Genomic DNA, 21,267 nt, shown 5'->3' with positions numbered 1-21,267 from the left:
TAGACACATACTTATGAACTTTGTTCATTCACTCAGTTCATTTTCAATCTTTATTCCCCTAGTGGGTCACATCATTCCCCTTGTCTTCATTTCATGCTCACGATAATCCTGTGAAGTTGGATAAATTGATGGTGTGCATCTGGTTCAAGGCCACCCACCCAGCACTGTAATTTGGCACTGTAACCACTGCACCAAGCTGACTCATTCACCCAGACTACCCTCTGGCCCCTCCTATCTGTGAGGTGAGGGAGAGAACCTGTTTTTAGGTCAGCTTTGGAGTTGCCACTGGCCCCCTGCCATGTTTGGCAGATGTCTATAACCAGTGGGATTCACACAATGATCTCAAGGCACCCCCAAGAACTCTCCCTCTTAGACATGTTCTCGGGAAGCTGTGGGGGTGGTGACAGATGGGCTGGGGAGGGAGTGGAGAAGGGAGGGGCTTGGAGTTCATGTCATGCAGTCTAAACCAAACAGACATAGTTGTGGCACAACACAAACTATACTGAACTGCAAATCATGGTCTGCTGTGAAGACTCTATTCGTTTCCTCCCTGGGGCCATAAGGAAGGGGACTGAGGATTTCCAGCATGGCATGTGTGTAAATGGGCAGTACAGGTAGAACTTGGAAGGTCTGGCCAGATGGGACACCTTACTTTAAGACAAGGGCTGGAGCCACAGACTGAGAAAAGTGAGTGTATATGGATGTTGAGAACTGGTTTTATCTACTTTATGTAATACTTTATGATTATGATTCATGAAGTATTTCGCATTTTCTGGTAGAACTCTATTTTTGTGGTAGGTGACATATATTTTATGATGAAATGTGGTAATAAAATTCAGGGCCGTGATGCAGAAAACCTTTTGCAACATATAAGGAAGGGTTCTCCAACTTTTTTGAACTTGTGGGCGCTTTAGAAATTCTGACATAGCGTGATGGACTCAGCCATAAAATGGCTGCTGCAGGAGGTGCAACCACAAAATGACTGCTGCAACTTGCAAACAGCAAAGATCATTGTACTGTGTTGACAGTTGCCAAACCAGCATTTTAAAAAAATCTGCATAATCAAATCTCCAATGGTCAGTCAGAAATTTCGCTTTGCAGAAGCCTCACTGTCTCTGCCCACTTTCTAAAAACACTTTGTAGACATATGGAAAGGTGTCAGCAGGTGTCATGACACCCATGGGCACTAGAGCCCATGGCCATTCCTGTTATAAGAGATATCTGCCCAAGTAGCTAAAGATTCTTATAGCTTCCATTTCAGTCATTTGCACTGTTGAATCAGCGAGCCATTTTCAGTTCAAAATATGGCTTGTCTGATCATTAATACAAACATTTGTAACAGGCCATCTTGGGTTGTGTACGCAACTACTACCACCCCATACTAATATAGATTTGTTGGCTTTCAGTTCTCAAAATGACATCCAACATACTTCACTAAATGTGCAATTTTTACAGCATGCAATAAATCTATTAAAAGAGTGCATTTAATCATCATGGCTCCTGCTTTTTATGAGGTTTGGTACATAGCTTGTTTAAGTATTGGTGTGCTATTTTAACAATTCCTTTAAATCTTTAATGACATTTTTTTTTCATGGTGACTTCTGTATCAATATAAAGTATTTTACAATTCTTGTCAGTTCATTCTTGTTATAGAAATTTAAGTTTTGTCTCCATTTTATCTGTGTTTTCCAGGAGTAAATGTGGGAGGGCATGTTATATCCATCCTAGGGTTGAAAAGGGAGTGGAGTTAAATTTAATTTCTTTGTGTCTTTTGTGGAAAATGTGTAAATCTTTTTTCTCTCTTCTCTTTTCTTCATCACATCTGTGTGGGTGAATGTTCCTGCAAATCCTTGGTGAAACCTATAGAAACTTTTGGTATGCTCATTCTTTCATTAGAGCCCAAAGTCACTGACTATACTATACAATTCCGAAAAGGAAATTAACTAAAATTACAAAATTGAGGCATGACTAAAATGTGCATTGGGTAATTAAAGAGTGGTGATGGGGTTTCAATGCATTAAAGAAGCCTTCAGACTTTACAGAGTCCTCTTTCTGCCAAAATTAAGAAAGACAAAGGACTCTGTATGTTTCAGGTAACCAGTAGCCATTGCCATTTAGTAATATAGCAGTCATTGACTCTTACTATGTTCTGAATAAAGCACATTTGTAATTTGACACTAGAGTCAGATGCCAATTAAGCAACTGTTTATAGATAGCGAAACATTTGATGAGAATTCTAATTTGTTTATTCCACTCAAGTTGATGCTTGTGACAACATATAATCAGTAAAACTTTTTAAAAATAGTGGATTTCCATTGTTCTACAATTCCAATATATTGTCTATTGTTACCATTGTATTATTATTTTAACAAATATTGTGTTAATTGTATTGTTCCAGTTATATGTAAACGGCCCTGAGCCTTCGGGGAGGGCGGTATATAAATATAATTAATTCATTATTTAACCAGGAAAGGGGATACTAACTTTCTGCGTACATATAAATCTGCCTCTGGAAGATATTTAAAAATGGATAGATGTTAGTAACATTATCATATCCAATCTTTTGAACTGTTCTCTACTCCACTTGAAACTGCTCTTGAGCAAGCACAAGTGAGATGGGGTGGGGGGAGAACATTCTAGAGAACATTCTCCAGTCCTTCTGGAGGGATCATCGTTGCTATGTTCTTCCAGCTTTTGTGAGTTGGAGGGGAATTGGAAGACAAGTTGTGTCTGGAAAGCAGAGGATCCCTGTCCTAACTTGTAGACCTTATGTACTCCAGTCTGGAGGGATCCTCCCCCTAACAAACATAGTACACTGTGGCTGCTCCAGACAGCCCCAGCCAAACAAAATAATTAATGGAAGACAGAACAATATTACCCCAGTTCCAGTGACTCCAGACCTGAACCTTTCGAGTATTGTGCCTGGAGAATACAGTTAATTTTTTCTAGAAATGGAGAATTTTACAGAAAAATGTATTCTGTCAGTTACAAGGTTAAAATGCAAAATTAATTTTGAATGTCTGTATTTTAGTGCACATTTTACACAGCCATGTAGACTTATATTACTAGAAATGCAAATCAGCAGCTCAAAATAGTCTTTGACTGTGGGCCTCTCTAATGCACAGTTTTGTAACCCTGCGTTTTGCCTCTGCTTGCAATAATGCTGTGCACTCAATTCTTCAGCTTGCAAACAGTCTTTAAGCAGAAGTGATGCACTGGAGCAAGAACCATGTTTGCTCTCCAAATACCAAGAGGAAATATTGTTTAAAATCTTTCTCTAATCCATCTGAGTTACCTGCATCACCTTAAAGCTGCTTGTGTGTACAGTGGTGTGGCCGATTAGATTTAAAATTTAATAGTATTGTGCTGAGACATATTGTAATTTATAAGCTTCAGACGGTTGTTAGAGCTAAAGTAGAGATTTTGCTTTTTTAGTGTGTGAAGAGTTCAAGTTTTCTGGCAGTCCTTTAAACCAGCCTTACAGTAATTTCAAACAGGTTTAATGGCAACGAAGCATACTAAACACTGTATTTTGTGCTTTCAGTGAAAGAGTTCCTAGCCAAAGCCAAAGAAGACTTCTTAAGAAAATGGGAAAGCCCTCCTCAGGTAACTAAACTCTATAAACTTCTGTAGATGTATAATTTAATCCTGCAGGTTCTGGAAATAAAAAACAAAACAAAACAAAACAGCACATGCACATATTCACACTCATAAGCTACTCAAGTACTCCAAAAAATGAGAAACTTAAAACATACTGATGTGTGAGAAGATATCTGAAGGTCATATGGGTGTTTTGATTATCCATTTGAAGGTCTGACCAATACAATATGTTTCCTGTTTCATAGTAGACCTATTTTTCCAAATGGGGAGAGCTAGTATTTAGTAAATCATTTTAGCGTCATTGTCTAAATAATTGTTAGTGCTATTGATCCGTGATTTGGGCTCACATGCCCAAATATATATATATTTGATTGACGCTAATGGTTTAAACTCTCTGTATACAAGATGTGATGTCAGGGGGGTAGGGTGCTAGAACTGCACGTAAATCTAGTCATCCCAGATATTGGTAACTCTCAATAGGTGAGAAGGGCCTGGCTTTCTCTCTAACTCCACAGCTTCCAGAAAGCACCCCTTTAAATCATTGGGAGCCATTCACTTCTCCATAACAAAAACCAGATTAGGAAGACCTGGGAGAAGTCTTGCAGAGAGAAGGGATGGTAAACCAAATCATCTGTTTGATTTGTTTCCAGTCAAGAAAGTTGCAGTGTGTGATTGTCTCCTACAGGAAAGCAATATACATCTCCAGCAGCCTAGGGATGCTCAAGGGAAAGAATCTGAATTGACATATGTGGAATATAATAAATATATATATATATATATTATATGTTACTCTGTGCAATCAATTTCCTAGTGAGGTTGATGTTATCACTGTTTATCTAGTTCCTAAACGCTATATTATTTTTGTTAATACGGATTATTTTCACCAGTACTTTATGTGAATGTGAAATCTAAGCAGTGGTGATTTTTGTTCAGATTTGTAATATGATACAATATGTATTTTTATGGAATTGCTGTAAAATATATATTTGTGTTTTTATTGTCTGTCTTGTGCTTATTTAGAATACTGCTGGTTTAGATGACTTCGAGAGGCTAAAAACACTTGGAACAGGATCATTTGGAAGAGTCATGCTGGTGAAACATAAATCCACGGAACAGTATTATGCCATGAAGATACTGGATAAACAAAAAGTTTGTACAGTTTGGTAATAATAATTTGGTGTGTTTGGTAAATGCTATATTCTAAATTCAGTTCACTGCAAATCTGAGCCTAATTAAAATGTTGGGTAAAACAATGTGTTTTGGCCTGCCACCTAAAAATAAACGTAAAGTACCTGGCAAGGAAGTTGGCATTCCAGAGGTGAGGTACCTCCACAGAAAGGCCCTGTGTTTTGTCATCACCTGCCCTTACTTCTGAAGAGAGAGAGAACAGGGCTTCAGAGGAAGATCTTAAATGGCCAACTGGATATGACTGTATTGTAATTCAGTGATGCCAGTAATGTTCTGTGTTCTTTTAAAAAGCCTCTTATAAACCAGTGAAAGGCTCGACCCTCATTCTTTCCCTGCACCTTGATTTGGATCACTTATATTTGCTGTGTTTTGCTAATTACTAACAGAACACCATTAGTATTATTTATTCTGCCCTTCCTCCAGGGATATCAGGGGAAAGAAATTATGTGGATACTGGTAGAAATGAAGCCATTTTGAAGGCAGATTATTACCCCAAACAAGTCATGTCTCCCTTCATAGATATGGCACACCATAACTTGGGGGGGGGGGGCATAGTGCAAATTACTCCAGCTGTGTAATAGAGCTGCAATTAGTTTTGTATCTCCTCAAGCTTGTGTTTCAGACAGCAACTGTATGTCTTGTGTGCAGATAAGAATTACCTTATTTGAACAGGAATTCATAATTTAAGGGGTTTGCAATGGGTGCTGTAATGTGCAGTGTTGGAGAACATAAAAAGCTGAGACAAGGACTACATCCTATGACCAACCAGCATAATTACCTTTGAATTGTTCCTTTAGTTGTATGACCTACTTAAGCCAGGTGGCTGGAGCATATTTAATCACATTGGTCTTTCACACAGAATAGGCACTACCAGGCTGGGGTGTATGTGTACTGCCTCCACCACTGCAGCCCAACGGAAGTGGTTCCATCTATTTGGCTAAATTATCTAAACTTTTTTTCCAAACACATGGGGGCTACTAGCTGTGAAGCAGCATATCACTGGAAAACTGTCTAAAGAGCATTGCCCACTTTAAGTATTGTATATTGTATATGGGTAACTATGCTACTTGTACAAGTATGCAAAACCGAGATGCACACTATCCACCTTGTTCCACCTGCTTCTTTGTTAGACGTTTTGCATTTTTTATCATTCCTAGTTCTCTGAAGTTGAGAACCTCGTGTTAGTCAGTGTGTCTATACCTGTGCCTTTCCCTTTTTTTTCTAGCCCCAAGCATTGAAAATAAAATTTGCAAACTGTGGTAGTCTGTTTAAGAACAGATGGAATGTTGGATGCTATCAGCCATCTGACAGGCTTTGCTGAACACAGCCAAATGGGCATTTTTCAGAGGTTAATAAATTTGCCTGAGTTACCATGCGATCTATTTTCCTTCCTTGTTTAATGCTTGGCTTTGGCTTTAAATAGTCTTCACCAAAAAAAGGCAGTCATGCTTAGCAAACAAAGAAACCTAGGAGAAGGCCTCTAAGCAACAAACCTTAATGGGCTTTATACAATGAAAAGAGGGACTGAAATAGTCTTGTCCAAAACAGCACACTTTGAATGTCAATTCCAAGCTTGGAAGATATAGCTTAAGTATAATAAAATCAGAGTCCCGTAGCACCTTTAAGACCAACAAAGATTTATTCAAGGCATGAGCACTCTTTGTCAGACTATGAACTGACCATCATAACAGTAGGAATATATAAGCAAAGGTTAATCCTGTTACATTAGTAAACTGTGTCACAGCATCCAAACACAGCCCCATGATAACTCCCTGTCAAACCAGCCAATCAGAACCCTCAAACCCATTTGTAGTTCACCCAGGTGTGCTTCCCGGGCCAGGGGGAAGGCCAGGCCATCGCGAGGGGGAGGGAAAGGAGGTCTTTCCCCCAGGGGGAGATCTTCCCCCCCTCAAAAGGACGTCTTTCCCCCCCCCCCCCGAAGAGACCGTATGTGTGCTTCTTGCTTGAGGGTAAGGATGGGCCACTGAGGGGGGATGGGGGGCTTTGAGTCTAGTAGTTCATAATCCTTCTTTGATGGTCTCAGTAGAAAGCCAAAGACAGAATAGGCATGGAGACTCTCTGACACATCTACTGATGAAGCAGAAGAGGAGTAGTGTTGATTTACAGCAGAACAAGAATGTACAGTGGTTTCTATCGATATGAGGCTTGTATTATGGAACATGATATTGATACATATCCATTTGTATCTCTGGTGCTAGATGCTTCGGCTTACGCAAGACCATATTTTGTAAATGATACAAAAGCATCTAGTGACACAGAGGAAGACAACAGATGAAACGCCGCAGAAGCAAAAAATGGGCTCTTAGCCAGTATATCTTGCTATTAGGGATGCATATGGATTTTGCCACCATTCTTTGGCATTTTAGCCTTACATTGTTCTTTCCATAAATAATGCTTTGGTTTGTTTGGCACTTTTTGCTTGTGCAGGCTAATGAATTCTGTTTTTTCTTAGGTGGTCAAACTGAAACAAATAGAACACACACTGAATGAAAAGAGAATATTACAAGCAGTGAACTTTCCTTTCCTTGTAAGACTGGAGTATTCGTTTAAGGTAAACACTGAATTAGAAAGTATCATTAGCCGCATTGTCTTAGTGTAGTTTGATATCCATTATTCCATTAGGTTTAAATGATAAACTTATTCAGTAAAGGAAGAAATTGTTTTAGACTTCCCAGTTAATAAAACTACAAGCTGTCCTCCAGATCTCAGACGAATCAAAAAAGCTCCATGGCAACATGATGAAGTGAGCTATGACTCACAACAGATTATGCTGGAATCCATGTTGTTAGTCACTAAAGGCCCACTGGAATTTCATTTCATGCTTCAGACCAAAAAGGTTTCCCATCTAGAATTATTGTGACCTTCAGAGACTGAAGAATCTAAATGCCCACAGATCTGAACACCTTTCATTATGCATAGAATTATGAAATGAATCTTAAAATGAGATCAGCTGTAATGACCCACTCATCCCCATCTCAAACACTGAGAACAATGTGTTAATTCTGATCATTCATTAGTAATGAATGAAGTCCATTCCACTTTTGATTCAGAATGGAATCTCAAGTCTTATAGGAAACATCGGGTGGGCATACCTTGCTCCAAGATTTGTCTTCTGAGTTGTTCTGGTGGTATATAGTGTAGGGTGCCTGGGCATTGCCCCCTGGGAATCATGAAGAAAACTTGCATCTTCCAGATGCATCCATGCTTTAGTTGAACTAAAAGTGATGCTGCACTCTTCTGTAACAGCCCAGCAGTGCCCAAGTCCAGCAAATTTGAAAAGTAATAAATAATTATATCCTTACCAGTCAGAGCCAGAAAAAAACGTAAGGAGGAAAAATTGCTCACATCGAAACACATACGAACATTACAAAATAGGAAAAGTTGCATTCCAGACCAAGCAATAAGAACATTTGGCAACATCATTGGTTTGAGTTTGTGGTCAGACCTGAATGTTTCCTGTCTATATCTTCTGACATTTCATTCCACGTTCAGTACAAGAATGCATGTAATTATTTTTAAAATTTTTGTCAGAAGCAAAATGTGATGTACTTGGATTTTAGAGAATTCCTAGGTTCCAAACTGAACATTCTTCATTTTCCCATAGGACAATTCTAATTTATATATGGTTATGGAATATGTTCCCGGGGGTGAAATGTTCTCACATCTAAGAAGAATTGGAAGGTTCAGGTAAGATGAGAGAGGGAGGAAGCTTGGTAGCAGTCATTGGCTTTTGAAGGATCAGGAAATATTTTCTAAAGCAGTGGTCCCCAACCCGCGGGCCGTGGCCCGGAAGGCCATGGCGCCGGGCCGCGGCTCCCTCTCCCCCCCCCCCCCGCAGTAAAAAACTTCCCAGGCCACAAGCTTGCGGCCCGGGAAGCTTCTTACTGTAGGAGGGGGGGGAGAGGGAAACAGGGCCGTGCATCGCGCATGCACGATTTTGGCCGTGCATGGCGCATGTGTGCATGCGCGGCCCGGCCACACGTGCGATGCGCAGGCGGGCAGTTGCCCTGCCGGTCCCCAGCCTCAAAAAGGTTGGGGACCACTGTTCTAAAGAATATATATTTTCTACCGTACGGATTCACAGGTTTTCTGAAATGCCTTTGAAAAACAAGTTTCCCAATATGTTCATCAGCTTTCTTAAAGGCTTTTACGGGCACAAACCTAAAAAGGGTGGTTTGTAAAACCTAAAACAGGCCGGTGAGCCATTTAAAACTTTGTAGCTAAATGGTGGCTCCGCTAACTGCTCCGCTGTTTCATTGGCTGCCCCCAAACAGCCAAATTAAACCAGACAAAAGTCCAACATATGTTCAGAGAAGGCACCTTCCCTGAACATCAGTCCCAGAGCTCCAATCCAACCCAAGTTGGTGCCACATTTTGGCTTGTGGAAAATTGGTGCCCATCCCTAGAACAGTTAAGCTCTGTTTGTTAGTCTGTTTTATAAACCTGATATGATACATTATTTCAAGAAATACTTGTTCCTAGAAAAAGCACAGATCCTTGTGCAGTCCCCCAAACAGAACCATGCTATTGTTGTGAATGACTGCTGGTTAAAGCCTAATATTTCTCATTCTTTGCAGTGAACCGCATGCACGGTTTTATGCAGCTCAGATAGTGCTAACATTTGAGTACCTCCATTCACTAGACCTCATCTACAGAGATCTAAAACCCGAAAATCTTTTAATTGACCAACAAGGATATATCCAGGTATGATATGAGAAAATGTTTACATGTGACTCTATCACTTTAAAAGTGTTCATTATAAGGAAGTTGACAGTCCGGAAAATAAGTATTTAATGTTAATGATTGGGAGGAGTTCAGAAGCTTGATCCAAGCAGGTTTACAATTTCATTTCATTTTAATTAAAAAGTTGATAAACTCATATATAAACCTGCTTAATGCATAGAATGCCCTTAGACGTTATGTTTGTCTAATTTTCAGCATGTTTGTGCTTTTAAACAGAAAGTAAATAATCTGTTGTGTTTCAAGCAAGAATTGCTTGAAATGATACAAGACATTGCATTTGCCATAAGACATGGGAGTATTCTGTTAAAGCTTTCTGAAAGAGCCAATTATTACTTTTAAAAAGGTACCCTCCAAATCTTATTGTCATATTTCTTTTTATACTTCTAGGTCACAGACTTTGGATTTGCAAAAAGAGTAAAAGGCCGTACTTGGACGTTATGTGGAACTCCAGAATATTTGGCACCTGAAATAATTCTCAGCAAGGTATTTCAAAATATTGCACAAGGTTATAATTTTAGAGGCCTGTGATTCACCATATCCCACCAATTAAGTGGCAATTAACAATATATTTAGCTGGTATTAATCTATCTTAAAACAGTTTCTCTTATAGAGTGGCCTGAAATTAGGGTTACCTAATTTTCTGAGAATGAATGAACTTGCATAATTGTTTAACCAGGTTATTTTGTTCTTAACGTTTAGGGTTTCTAAAAAACTACTACTAATACTACTTTTCCCTTTACCAGGGCTATAACAAAGCAGTAGACTGGTGGGCCTTAGGAGTATTAATTTATGAAATGGCAGCTGGATATCCTCCATTCTTTGCAGATCAACCAATCCAGATTTATGAAAAAATAGTTTCAGGAAAGGTAAGCAAGGATTGCTATGATCTCAAAAAAAGGGGGGATTCTTATGCTTGCTGTAGCTGTCTTTTTTATATAGATATATGTGTTCTCCCTCTCTCTGTTCCCTTACTATTTTCACTAAGAAGAAGGAAAAAAAGTAGAGGAATTTGTTTATTGTAAGTTTTTGGGAAACACACTGACAAATGAAAAAAGACCATAGATTTTAGGGTACTGTTTGTATGTTTTCTTGGCCACAGAAGATGATAGACTAATTTCTGATTAAGTGTCTTACCTAATATCTCTGCTGTTTTATATAGAGCGGTGTCCCCAGAATAAAAACACAACATTAGATGGAATCATAGAATCATAGAGCTGGAAGGGACCTCCTGGGTCATCTTGTCCAACCCCCTGCACTATGCAGGACACCCACAACCCTATCACTCACCCAATGTAACCTGCCACCTCTTTGAACCTTCACAGAATCAGCCTCTCAGTCAGATGGCTATCCAGCCTCTGTTTAAAAATCTCCAAGGATGGAGAATCTACCACCTCCTGAGGAAGCCTGGTCCACTGAGAAACTGCTTTAACTGTTAGGAACTTCTTCCAGATGTTTAGATGGAATGTCTTTTGAATTAATTTGATCCCATTGATTCTGATCCATCCCTCCGGGGCAAGAGGGAACAACTCTGCTCCATCCTCTACATGGCAGCCTTTTAAATATATAAAGATGATTATCAGGTCCCCTCTCAGTTGTCTCCTCTCCAGGCTAAACAGACCAAGCTCCCCCAACTTTTCCTCATGTGTCTTGTTCTCCAAACCCCTCACCATCTTTGTTGCCCTCCTCTGGACATGCTTCAGTTTATCTACATCCCTTTTCAATTGGGGTGCCCAAAACTGAACACAATACTCCAAGTGAGGCCGAACCAGAGCAGTGTAAAGTGGTACCATCACCTCCCATGATCTGGACATGATACTCTGTTTGATACAGCCCAAAATCCCATTTGCCTTTTTAGCCACCAAGTCACACTGCTGACTCATGTTCAATGTATGGTCTACTAAGACTCCTAGGTCCTTTTCACACATGCTACTGCCAAGACATGTTTCCCCCATCCTATATTGGTATATATGGTTTTTCCTACCTAAATATAGAACTTTACATTTGCCCCTATTGAATTTCATTTTATTTAGTTTAGCCCACTTCTCAAGCCTATCAAGATCATCCTGCATTCTTCTGTCTTCTGTTGTGTTTGCTACCCTTCCCAGCTTAGTATTGTCTGCAAATTTAATAAGTACCCCCTCTAATCCCTCATCCAAATAATGTATAAATATGTTGAACAACACAGGCCCCAGATGGTACAATTCAGAAATTCAAATTGCAATGGAAAAGGGAAATTCTGTCACCATACTTACTGTACTCAAATTCGAATCTTATTTTTGAGAAGAGCATAGTAAAAACCTTCTAATCTATACCAACAAACATATCACTTTACCTACTTACTGTATATACTTGCATATAAGCCGAGTTTTCCAGCACAGTTTTTAGCACTAAAAAGCCCTCCTCGGCTTAATTGAAATAACAGCTTGTTCCCAGCCAGCCAATCGTAGCATTGCCTTTTGAGCTGAGCTTTTTGCAAGTGAGCTGGTTGCCCCCAACCAGCCATTGCCTTCTGCAAAGATCTTGAAAGCTGAGCTTACTCTGGTAGCTTATAGGACATCAGTGGTTTGACTGAGGGATTCTGATATTTTCCCCTTCTTTTCCTAATCACTTCTTCCAAACTATTCTTTTGGTTATTGTGGGTGGGGTGGGGTGGGGTGGGTTTTGAGGGTGCTTTGGGGTTTACTGTTTCTTTCTCCTAGTGTTTCTTTCTTCTTTTATCTGAGGGGCAGCATTGTTTGCCTTCTTCTTGGGGTTGTGTTTCTTTTAAAAGTTGATTTTTACAGTTCTTTCTTTCAGTTTTCAGTTTTACAGTTCTTTATTTCAGTGTTTTGTTCTGGGGGGCACTGTATCCCCCAGTTTGGTAGCTGTTGTACTTGTAGTAGGTTGCCAACTTTGGGTACTATTGTTCTGTTCTGGTTTGCTGGCCTGGGGAGTACTGGTTCTCCTGCCAGAGCTGTTCTTGCAAAGCAGTTCTGTCAGTGCTCTCTCAGGGTGTCTGGCATCAAGAGAGGAAGGGAAGGCAAATGTAAGCCGCTTTGAGACTCCTTTGGTTGGTGAAAAGCAGGATACAAAAACCATCAGCTATTTATCCTCTTGACTTTTCTGTATTTGTTGGGGGAGAGGCTGGACGGGAAAGCCTGTGATGATGGAGCATGGATTAAGCGCTTAGGCCACCCTGTAAATTTACCAGTAGCCTGCTGCATTTCCCACCCTCGGCTTATATACAAATCAATATGTTTGCCCAGATTTTGTGGTAAAATTAGGTGCCTCTGCTTATATGCGGGTTGGCTTATATGCAAGTATATACAGTGTGTTTTATTTACTACTCAATATGTCAGAAATTAACTTTCTCAGGCTAATGTCACTGTACACCACAAAATTATTAATTTGTACAGAAAATAAGTGAATATATACATATACCATTTTAATACAAAAATAATACAATTAAATAAATGTATAAAATCCAATGAGATTATTGCAGTACCAAAATTATATTCTTTCATAAGCTAGTAATTATTTGCTATATGCAGATCTCCTGCTTAATTTGCTTTTAAATTATTTACTTTTAAAAATTATTTTTTAAAGTTTGCTTTTTAAAGTTATTGAATGAATTGAGACATACCATTTGTTTGTTTGTTTGTTTGCTTATTTATTTATTTATTTAATATCCTTAACACTATTTCACTCCCTTATATATTTTGGAAACAGCCTCCTGGGAGGAGACTGTCCAGGGCCCTGTCTGTCCAGGTCTACCCTGATTGGCCCTACCCCTCCAGCTCCCACCCTCCCTCCTTGCCTGCTAGAAGCCTTGTGGCTGCAGCCTCTATTGTTGCCCTTGAGGAGAGAGGCAGCAACAGGGTTTTGCGGTCCACAGGTACTCTCCTGTTGGGAGGGAGCTGGGGGGAGGAGTTTGCAGCCTCCCTGCAGACTGCAAAGCCCTGTTGCTGCCAGCGGGGGGGATGCTTTCCACTCCCTTTAGCATGGGAAGCACTCTCGCCTCCAGTGGCCGTGCCACCTCCGGGGGTCTTTCCACTCTCTGGCCACCCTCTTATGCCCTCCTTCTTCCCCCCCCCTTTCAAAGCCCATTTTTTAAATGGGCTTTGATACTAGTTATATTATATTTATATACTGCCCTCCCTTTTGGCTCAGGGCGGTTCACATTAGGAACTTTCATATTACAATGCAATACAATAAACATATTGACTTAGATATATAATAACATCTTTAACAATAGGAACTTTTATCGGATAACACAGTTCATCATTTAACATTTAACATCCAATAATTGGCAATTCAGCTTTTCTGTACCGTGATTCTGTTTTTTCCATTAGTGCAGTAAAGCTGGAGAGCCCCTGGGCTCTGGTTGGTGGTTGGTGACTTGTTTATTGTCCTGGCCAAAAGCCTGGTGGAAGAGCTCCCTTTTGCAGGCCTTGCAGAATTGGTTTAGAACCGGCAGGGCCATGATGTCATCTGGGAGCTCATGGTTCCAAAGGACCACAAAGTACTGTAGCCTACTGAGCCCCCTCCAAAGAATTCCTGTTCTTGGTTGTCAAGGGACCTTCAGAGACAGCATGGGGGATCACCATTCCTCGACCAAGAGAAGCACAATAATGCAGGCAGAATTGCACATTAATTCTGGGAATTAAACTGAAATTTAAAAAAATCCAGCTCTTTTTCCATTAATGTTGCTCCTGTACTCATAAATTAAAATTTACAATGTAAAGTCAGAAAGAAATGTGGATACTTTAGATGCAATAGGAAATATAGAAATATTCTTTTCATTGTATAGGGGAATATATAGTTTTACAGTCCTATACAGGGAAAAGAAGCTTATACTTTCCTATACTTCATTCTGATAACGAATGGGAAGCCTGAAATGTAGCTTTGCTTACTCACCAGTTTTATTTCACATATTCTGCATACTGAAGAAGTGTGATAAATGTAGTACAAATATTTTGCTTTGTGCCTGCATTTAGTAGCAACACTTGCCCAGATTGCCTTGAGAAAGTATATTTACTTTTTTCACTCATTCTGTACCCATTTCCCCTCCTTATTAGAACCTCTGTTCCACTTGACTTTTGTCCATCCATGCATGACCCCACAGGTTTTTTGGGTAGTCAGATGCAACCTCTCTCCTGCTTTTTTCACTAGCAGAAAATCTGGTTGGCTCTAAGCCCAGTGTTATAAATCCGTTAAATAGGGATGGGCAAAAACCAGAAAATTCCGGTTCACTTCAGGGTGTTTCCAAACCAAAAAATCAGAAAGCTCTGAAACAAACTGGCCAGGGTTGGGCCAGCCCATTTCACTTCCCCCTGCTTAAGCCTCCATTTTGCTTCCCTCAATTTGGAGAGGAGGGAGTAAAATGGAGGGTTTAAATGGCCTGAACCCAACCAGAGAAAAGATCTGGGAAATGTTCAGAGGAAGTGTTTCCTTTGAACCTGGATTCAGGAGGGGCACTAACCGGGCAAATTCATGATGGATTTAAGGTTGTGAACTGGTTTGAGCAAATCCCTACTGTTAAACACCAGCTTAAGCTAGTAGAATTGGCGTGTTTGATATTATTTAAAGAAAATATTATTAATTCACAAAAAGGTATAGGCTTGGATCCTGTGAATGAGTTCCATAAGCTATAAATAGTCTCTGCAATGGAGTGCATTTCCTCTCCTGCTTAAACTTCTGGTTGTACAACAGCCCATTGATCAGAATGATTAGCAGAAGAGGAAGTGCAATCCATGGCAGAGGCTATTTAGCATTCATAGCACTTGGTCATACGATTCAAGCCTTAAAAGTGATCGTTTTTTCAAAACACTAATTACTGTGGGAAAACTAGCTTGCCTTTTGTGGTCTTCGTAAACCACACTTCTAAGAGTGTTGCTGTTCTGATTATCCTCTAACCTCCAAGAGTGTTAATTGCCGATATCTGGAACATAAAGTTATTTTAATAATATTTCTATTAACTGAAACAACCATCATGCCAAACCACCTCTTTTAGTTTCTGCCAATTTGGCAGGACCTCTGAAAAACTTAAGAATTAATTCTATACCCTGCAGAGTTTACATGCTGTTTATAAGAGGAATTTTCTCCCTTTGGCCTTATTGGCAAGTTTAGATGGTACATGATAATGGATGATCTTAGGCTTAAAAGCTACAGCATTTGTTTCCTAAGTGATTAATGTACAGCTACTTGAAAATGTATTCCTAAGTTTGTTTGCTTTGCTATGCTATATTTAAACTCAGGTCTTATTCTATCCCCTCCCCCCCTCCATTCAAACAAAAATGTGTTCTGCACGGGATTAGGGAAGCTCGGGGGGGGGAAACAAGTGCAGCAGGAGCCTCTTTCTTTTCTTGAACAGGGGACAGGGGTAGAGGATTGGAGACAGCAGAGGAGGGGGAATAAATCCAAGAGGAAAATCTTGCAATTTGGGAATAAGGAAGCCTTTGAACTGATGCCCTGGCCAATCAGGGCTTTTCTACAGTGTTGGGGGGCTCGAGGCAGGAAGTTAGTTCAGGACAAGCAAAGCGCTGCACCTTTACTCATGGCGATTTTTCAAATATCGAGGGTTATATCCACTCCAGGATATCGCGGGGGGAAGTTAGGGTTACTCCAGATCAATCATGCTTGTTGCAGATGAAAAATTTAAATCGCCCAACATCAAAATGGAAATCGTATTCAGTGTGGTAGGGACTGAATCGACCTGGGATTGGAATAAAAGCTCCGTGCAGATTCAGCCCTGGTTTAATTAATCGTGGGATTAATTAGCATGGGAATTAGTAAATTATCCAATCACAAAGGTTGTCTGTGATTTAATTATTTTGGAAGGGGGAGTTGCATGAAAAAGAAAAAACTTGTAATTTGTAGATTATCTTGGTATTATAAATTAGGGGCAAAGCCCATTGTATCCAGGAATACAACAGGTGCTAGAGCTTGGAGGAGGGAAGAGTAATGGGAGGATTTGACCATTCTGTAAGGGAATGGGGTTGAATGTGCGTGGGGTAGAGAGCCTCTCTTGGAAGACAGCAATCCTAAGAAGAGGTCTCTCTGTGCATAGCAGAATGGGAAAGCTTCCCCCCCCCTCAAAAGGAAAGCACAAGTATCCCCACAGACTTCCTTGTGTTGCTCTCGGAAATGCCTTCCTCCCCTCAGTCATGGGCTGTCAGAGACTCCGCAGTCCTGAAGGGAGGAGGGAGGGAGCGCACTCACCAGCCACCTGCCAGCTCTGTCAGTGGTCTGAAGCAAAGTGAGGGAAGTTGTTGGATGTGACAGCCCTGGGGCGAAAAGGGCTGGCATGGCCTGTCGAAGCCTCCGTTCTCACCCCCCTCGGCAGCCCTACAGACCTCCTCTCCCTGCAGTGGTTATGATTAGACTGGCGGTGATGTCACTAGATTGCCCTGGCTGGGCTGGGTTGCGAGCTGTGTCACTTCCCTATTGGTCCAAAGTCCGGGGGCAGGGCCAGTCCGATTGGTCCAAAGATCGGACTGGCCCTGTCCACTCTCTGCCCACCTAGGCCTTAGCTTTTTATATTATACAGCGAAGCTGTTCCAGATTGTTTTATGCTCTTCCCTCTGTAGGTATGAATCTGCTGGTTATCCCCAGCCCCTATGAGGCATTCCTGGCCTCAACCCGGAAGAGCTGAGGGCCCTGATGGAGCTGTCAGCATTCCACAGGTTCTGTAAAATGGAGCGCTTCCGCCAGACATTTGGTTGAGGCCAGGCTAGGAAGATCAGGTCCCTCCCTGCTTAGGCTCCTATAGAGGCCCTGTAGAGGCATTGGCCTCAGTCAGCTAGGCATGGGAGCCTCTCCTGAGGACGATGGTGGACCATTGGGGACTAGTGTGGCCTGGTGTCATCGACTGTGGATGGAGGTGGGAATAGATGAGTTTTGTCCTTCCTGAAGATTGCTGTTGTTGTTTATGGGGTTTTATTGTTTTTATTGTAAGCCGCCACGAGCTGGCTGTGCCAGGAGTGGCGACTAATAAATACCAGCATAAATAGAAATAAAAGAATTAATAAAATCAAAGCAACTAAGGTTGCTTTCATATAGGCTCTTTAAACACACTTTGGCTTTTGAAGGCAAATTTATTTTTTTAATGTTTCAAACTCCCAAAGAATAAAGCAGGGCATGGTTTTGGAAAACCCAGATTAAGACTTCATTAAATATGGGAGGACAGTGTTTTATCCTTAAGGTGTGTGAAACCTTTAAAAAATGTAAAAGGGTTTGTACAAAATCTTAGACTTGGATTGTGTACTTTTCTTCCCCTTGTGCAGTGTGATCCTCCCTTGTGGATTGAGTTTCTACAGCAGTGCATGAAGAATGCACTCTGCTGTGGATAATGATTCTGTGCAAACCAAAAGGAAGTGTAAAATCCAAACCTAGTGCTAGATTTAGAAAATGGTAATCACAGCTGAATATCATCATCATCCTTGCCCTGCATGGCAAAATTTCATAATTCAAAGTGTGACAGTACATTAGATGTTTCATATTGCTATATATTGCTGAGGGAGAGAAGAGAAAGGGATGTGGAACTGCTGTTTTGTAGTGCCTACCCCTAGCCTAACTCTGTTCTGGCATGTATCAATCGGCTGTCTTTTATAATTCAGTTATATTATAGTTTTACTGCTAAAACTGAAACCATATCATAACCCTTTTATTTCAAAAGATGCTTGTGTTGCTGTAGTAAAAATGTGGTATGTCTTGCAGGTACGATTTCCATCTCACTTCAGTTCAGACCTTAAGGATCTACTAAGAAATTTACTCCAGGTAGACTTGACCAAACGATATGGAAATCTCAAGAATGGTGTAAATGACATAAAAAATCACAAATGGTTTGCCACTACAGATTGGATTGCCATTTATCAGAGAAAGGTGAGATTCTTTCAGATAAAATTACTGTCAAAAGAAAATGGAAGGCAAAGTTCTGTGGCCTTCACCAATTAAGGTTAGCATATACAACTTTTTAAAAATCTAAATATGTACTATTTTGCCTTGATCTTGTCGTAGTGAAATATTCATTTAGGCTAACTCTTCATGTTTTATTGCAACTTTTCTCAACTCTTTAACGTTAAGAAATGCCTGAAACATTCCTCAGGCCTTGGGAAACTCCAGAAGTGGCATGATCATGCAGAATATGTTTGGGAAGCATAGCTGTGTACACACCTACCTGGGGCCCCTCCCTTTCCCACACCTTCCATGCCCATCATTGGCATTTTTTTTGGGGGGGGGGGGACACAACATGACCATATATGACCATTTATTTATTTATTAGATTTTCAGCCTGCCACTCTCCAGAGACTCATGGCAGGTTACAATATAAAATACCCATAAAACATACAAAACCCCACCTAGTCCCATAACAATGCCGACAGGACAATAAAAATAAGCAACCTGAAGCAAGATTGGCAGTGTAATTCCTGTCGCCATTTCCTGCAGCCCTTCTTTTCCAGCCCTGGCCTCAGCCAAAGACCTGGCAGAAAAGCTCCATCTTGCAGGCCCTGCAGAACACTGATAGCTCTGTCAGGGCCATAAGCTCTCCTAGGAGCTCATTCCACCAGGTTGGGGCTAGGACTGAAAAGGCCCTGGCCCCAGGTCAAGGCTAAGGGTGCTTCCATAGGGCCAGGAACTCCAGTAGGTTAGCACCCACAGACCAGAGAGCCCTGCAGGGGGCATAAGAAAACAGGTGGTTCCTCGGGTTGGCCCATATGACTTAAAAAATATTAAAAATTAATTAACTGCCTCCTATTCAGGAAACCTTTCCAGGGCCATCAAGATACCCAGGGCTTCATGAAACCCTGGATGAGAAAGCCTGTTTTATGGAAACTAAAGGTAGCTTTCTTGCACTTTAAAGGCTAAAGATTTATTGCAGCATAAACTTTCATGGGCTAGAGCTCACTTTACCTAGTGTATGTGAAAGTTTGCTGTAGCCTACAAATATGCTATAGTAAATCAAGCCATTTTTAGGATACACAAAAACTCCTTAGATTTGCTGAAACAGACTAACAGATCTCTCTGGAATTTTCTTGGAACTTTGATTTTCAGCGCTCTCACTGTTCTTCCTTTCCTTAAAAAAATTAATTCAGTTTTATCCTCATATATTTCCCTCCCACATCTGCAGTGTAATCAAAAACCTATATATTCAATCTGCCCTTCAGCAAATTAGTTTTTTCCCTCCCTCCAGCACTAAAACTGCTCCAAATATATAGTCAACATGTTCTTTCCTCTTATTCAAACACCAATGGAAAGAGACATGATTTCTAAAAATTACCAGCAGCCTAAGACCATGGTGATATAGCTATATTTAAAAATGTCTGGAAATTATACAGCCACGTAGTTTTGCAGTTACTTTGTGAAGAAATACTTCCACCATCTTGTAATTTTGAATTTCATTTATCTTGAATTAACTATATATATGCTGGACTGACTTTTTGTTGGTTAAGCATATTTTGATGGATTTATTTTTAAATTGTTGTCTGTTTTTAGAGGTACAAAAGCCTCTTCTGTGCAAAAACACTTTTAAAAGCCGAATCTCAAATCCATCCAACAATAGTTTATAAAAAGAAACTGGTGGTTTAGCTACCCAACATGACAGTATAGTAGTAGTTATAATCAGTAACGCATTAATTATAACAAGACAGGCTGTGATTAACACCTCAGTGTATTGTTTTATTTTTAAGGAAGACCTCTTATGCAAATGTTCTGCCAAATGCGTGATCTTCTATGCATTTTAAAATATCTATTTAGACCATACTTTATGTCATGAAATTTTCTTCTCCCACCCCCTAAACCAGAGATTTCAAACTCATTTGTCACAAGGGCCATCTCTAACATAAATGTTGGGCTGGGCTATGTGTGCCATAAAATGTAATGCCAGGCATGATAGATATAAACTTTATAAAGGACATATGCAAACCTAATTAAAATATTATGTTTTATTCCAAATGCAAACATGCTTAAAACATTAACACCAATTACAGTATTTCTTTAAAGTATTTCTCTGATGGCCACCCTCCTCTTTCCACTGTCCATTATTCATTAGCACAGGGACATAATCCAGAGCCTCTGTCATCTGGCAATAAAAGCAATGACCAGATGCTTGCAGGCTAGATAAGAGCCCTGGATAGGCCAGTTCTGGCCCATGGGATATGTGTTTTTTAAACAATTATTTCCTATTGCATCAAAATTCAGCATTTATTAAAATAAGTCAACATTCTAATGCTAGGAACACTTTAAAATTTGTGGAATTATAAACCACTAGTAAAAGAGCCCATTGTAAAGAAAATACAATGGGCGCTAGAATGTGGGGGATAGGGAGGGACAGGGCAGCGCGCGGCAAAGAAGCTGACCGTAGAGAGGAGGCGTCGTCGAGGGCGGGCGGCAGCGGCAGGGCGTCCTCGGCTCCTCGGCGGGCCCTTGGCGGCCATCTTCAATTCCGGGCGGGTCTCTCGAAGCTCCGTTTTTGGCAGGCAAGGGAGTCCTCTCGCCGCGTCAGACCGCCGGGCAGGGAGCCCCCGCCAGCCGCCCTGCGCGCCGCTGCCAGGGACTCCCTTGGCGGCGGCCTGACGCGGCGGGAGGTGCTTTGCGCCTGTTGCAGCGTCAGGCCGCCGGGCAAAGAGCACCCGCCAGCCGCGCGTAGCGGAGGCGTCGTCGAAGGCGGCCGGCGGCCGCGGGGCATCCTCTACTCCTCGGCGGGCCCTCGGCGGCCATCTTCGATTCCGGCTGGGT

The 21,267-nt window shown here is 40.9% G+C and overlaps 1 protein-coding gene across 4 annotated transcripts in view; it reads left to right on the top strand.

Annotated features, from left to right (window-relative positions):
• The window catches only part of PRKACB (protein kinase cAMP-activated catalytic subunit beta), an 81,306-nt gene that overhangs the window by 55,187 nt on the left and 4,852 nt on the right, over nucleotides 1-21,267 (top strand). For all 4 annotated transcript variants that reach the window (XM_077333175.1, XM_077333178.1, XM_077333174.1 and 1 more), the window contains exons 2-9: nucleotides 3,545-3,606; nucleotides 4,621-4,749; nucleotides 7,262-7,360; nucleotides 8,414-8,496; nucleotides 9,387-9,513; nucleotides 9,940-10,035; nucleotides 10,296-10,418; nucleotides 18,250-18,414. In XM_077333175.1, coding sequence (XP_077189290.1) covers nucleotides 3,545-3,606; nucleotides 4,621-4,749; nucleotides 7,262-7,360; nucleotides 8,414-8,496; nucleotides 9,387-9,513; nucleotides 9,940-10,035; nucleotides 10,296-10,418; nucleotides 18,250-18,414 — 884 coding nt within the window. The remainder of the gene's footprint in view (nucleotides 1-3,544; nucleotides 3,607-4,620; nucleotides 4,750-7,261; nucleotides 7,361-8,413; nucleotides 8,497-9,386; nucleotides 9,514-9,939; nucleotides 10,036-10,295; nucleotides 10,419-18,249; nucleotides 18,415-21,267) is intronic.

Source organism: Paroedura picta, chromosome 4 (assembly GCF_049243985.1).
Source record: "Paroedura picta isolate Pp20150507F chromosome 4, Ppicta_v3.0, whole genome shotgun sequence".
Classification (NCBI taxonomy): Eukaryota; Metazoa; Chordata; class Lepidosauria; order Squamata; family Gekkonidae; genus Paroedura; species Paroedura picta.
The sequence above is the reverse complement of the archived record's forward strand: the minus strand, read 5'-3'. Positions and strand labels throughout refer to the sequence as shown.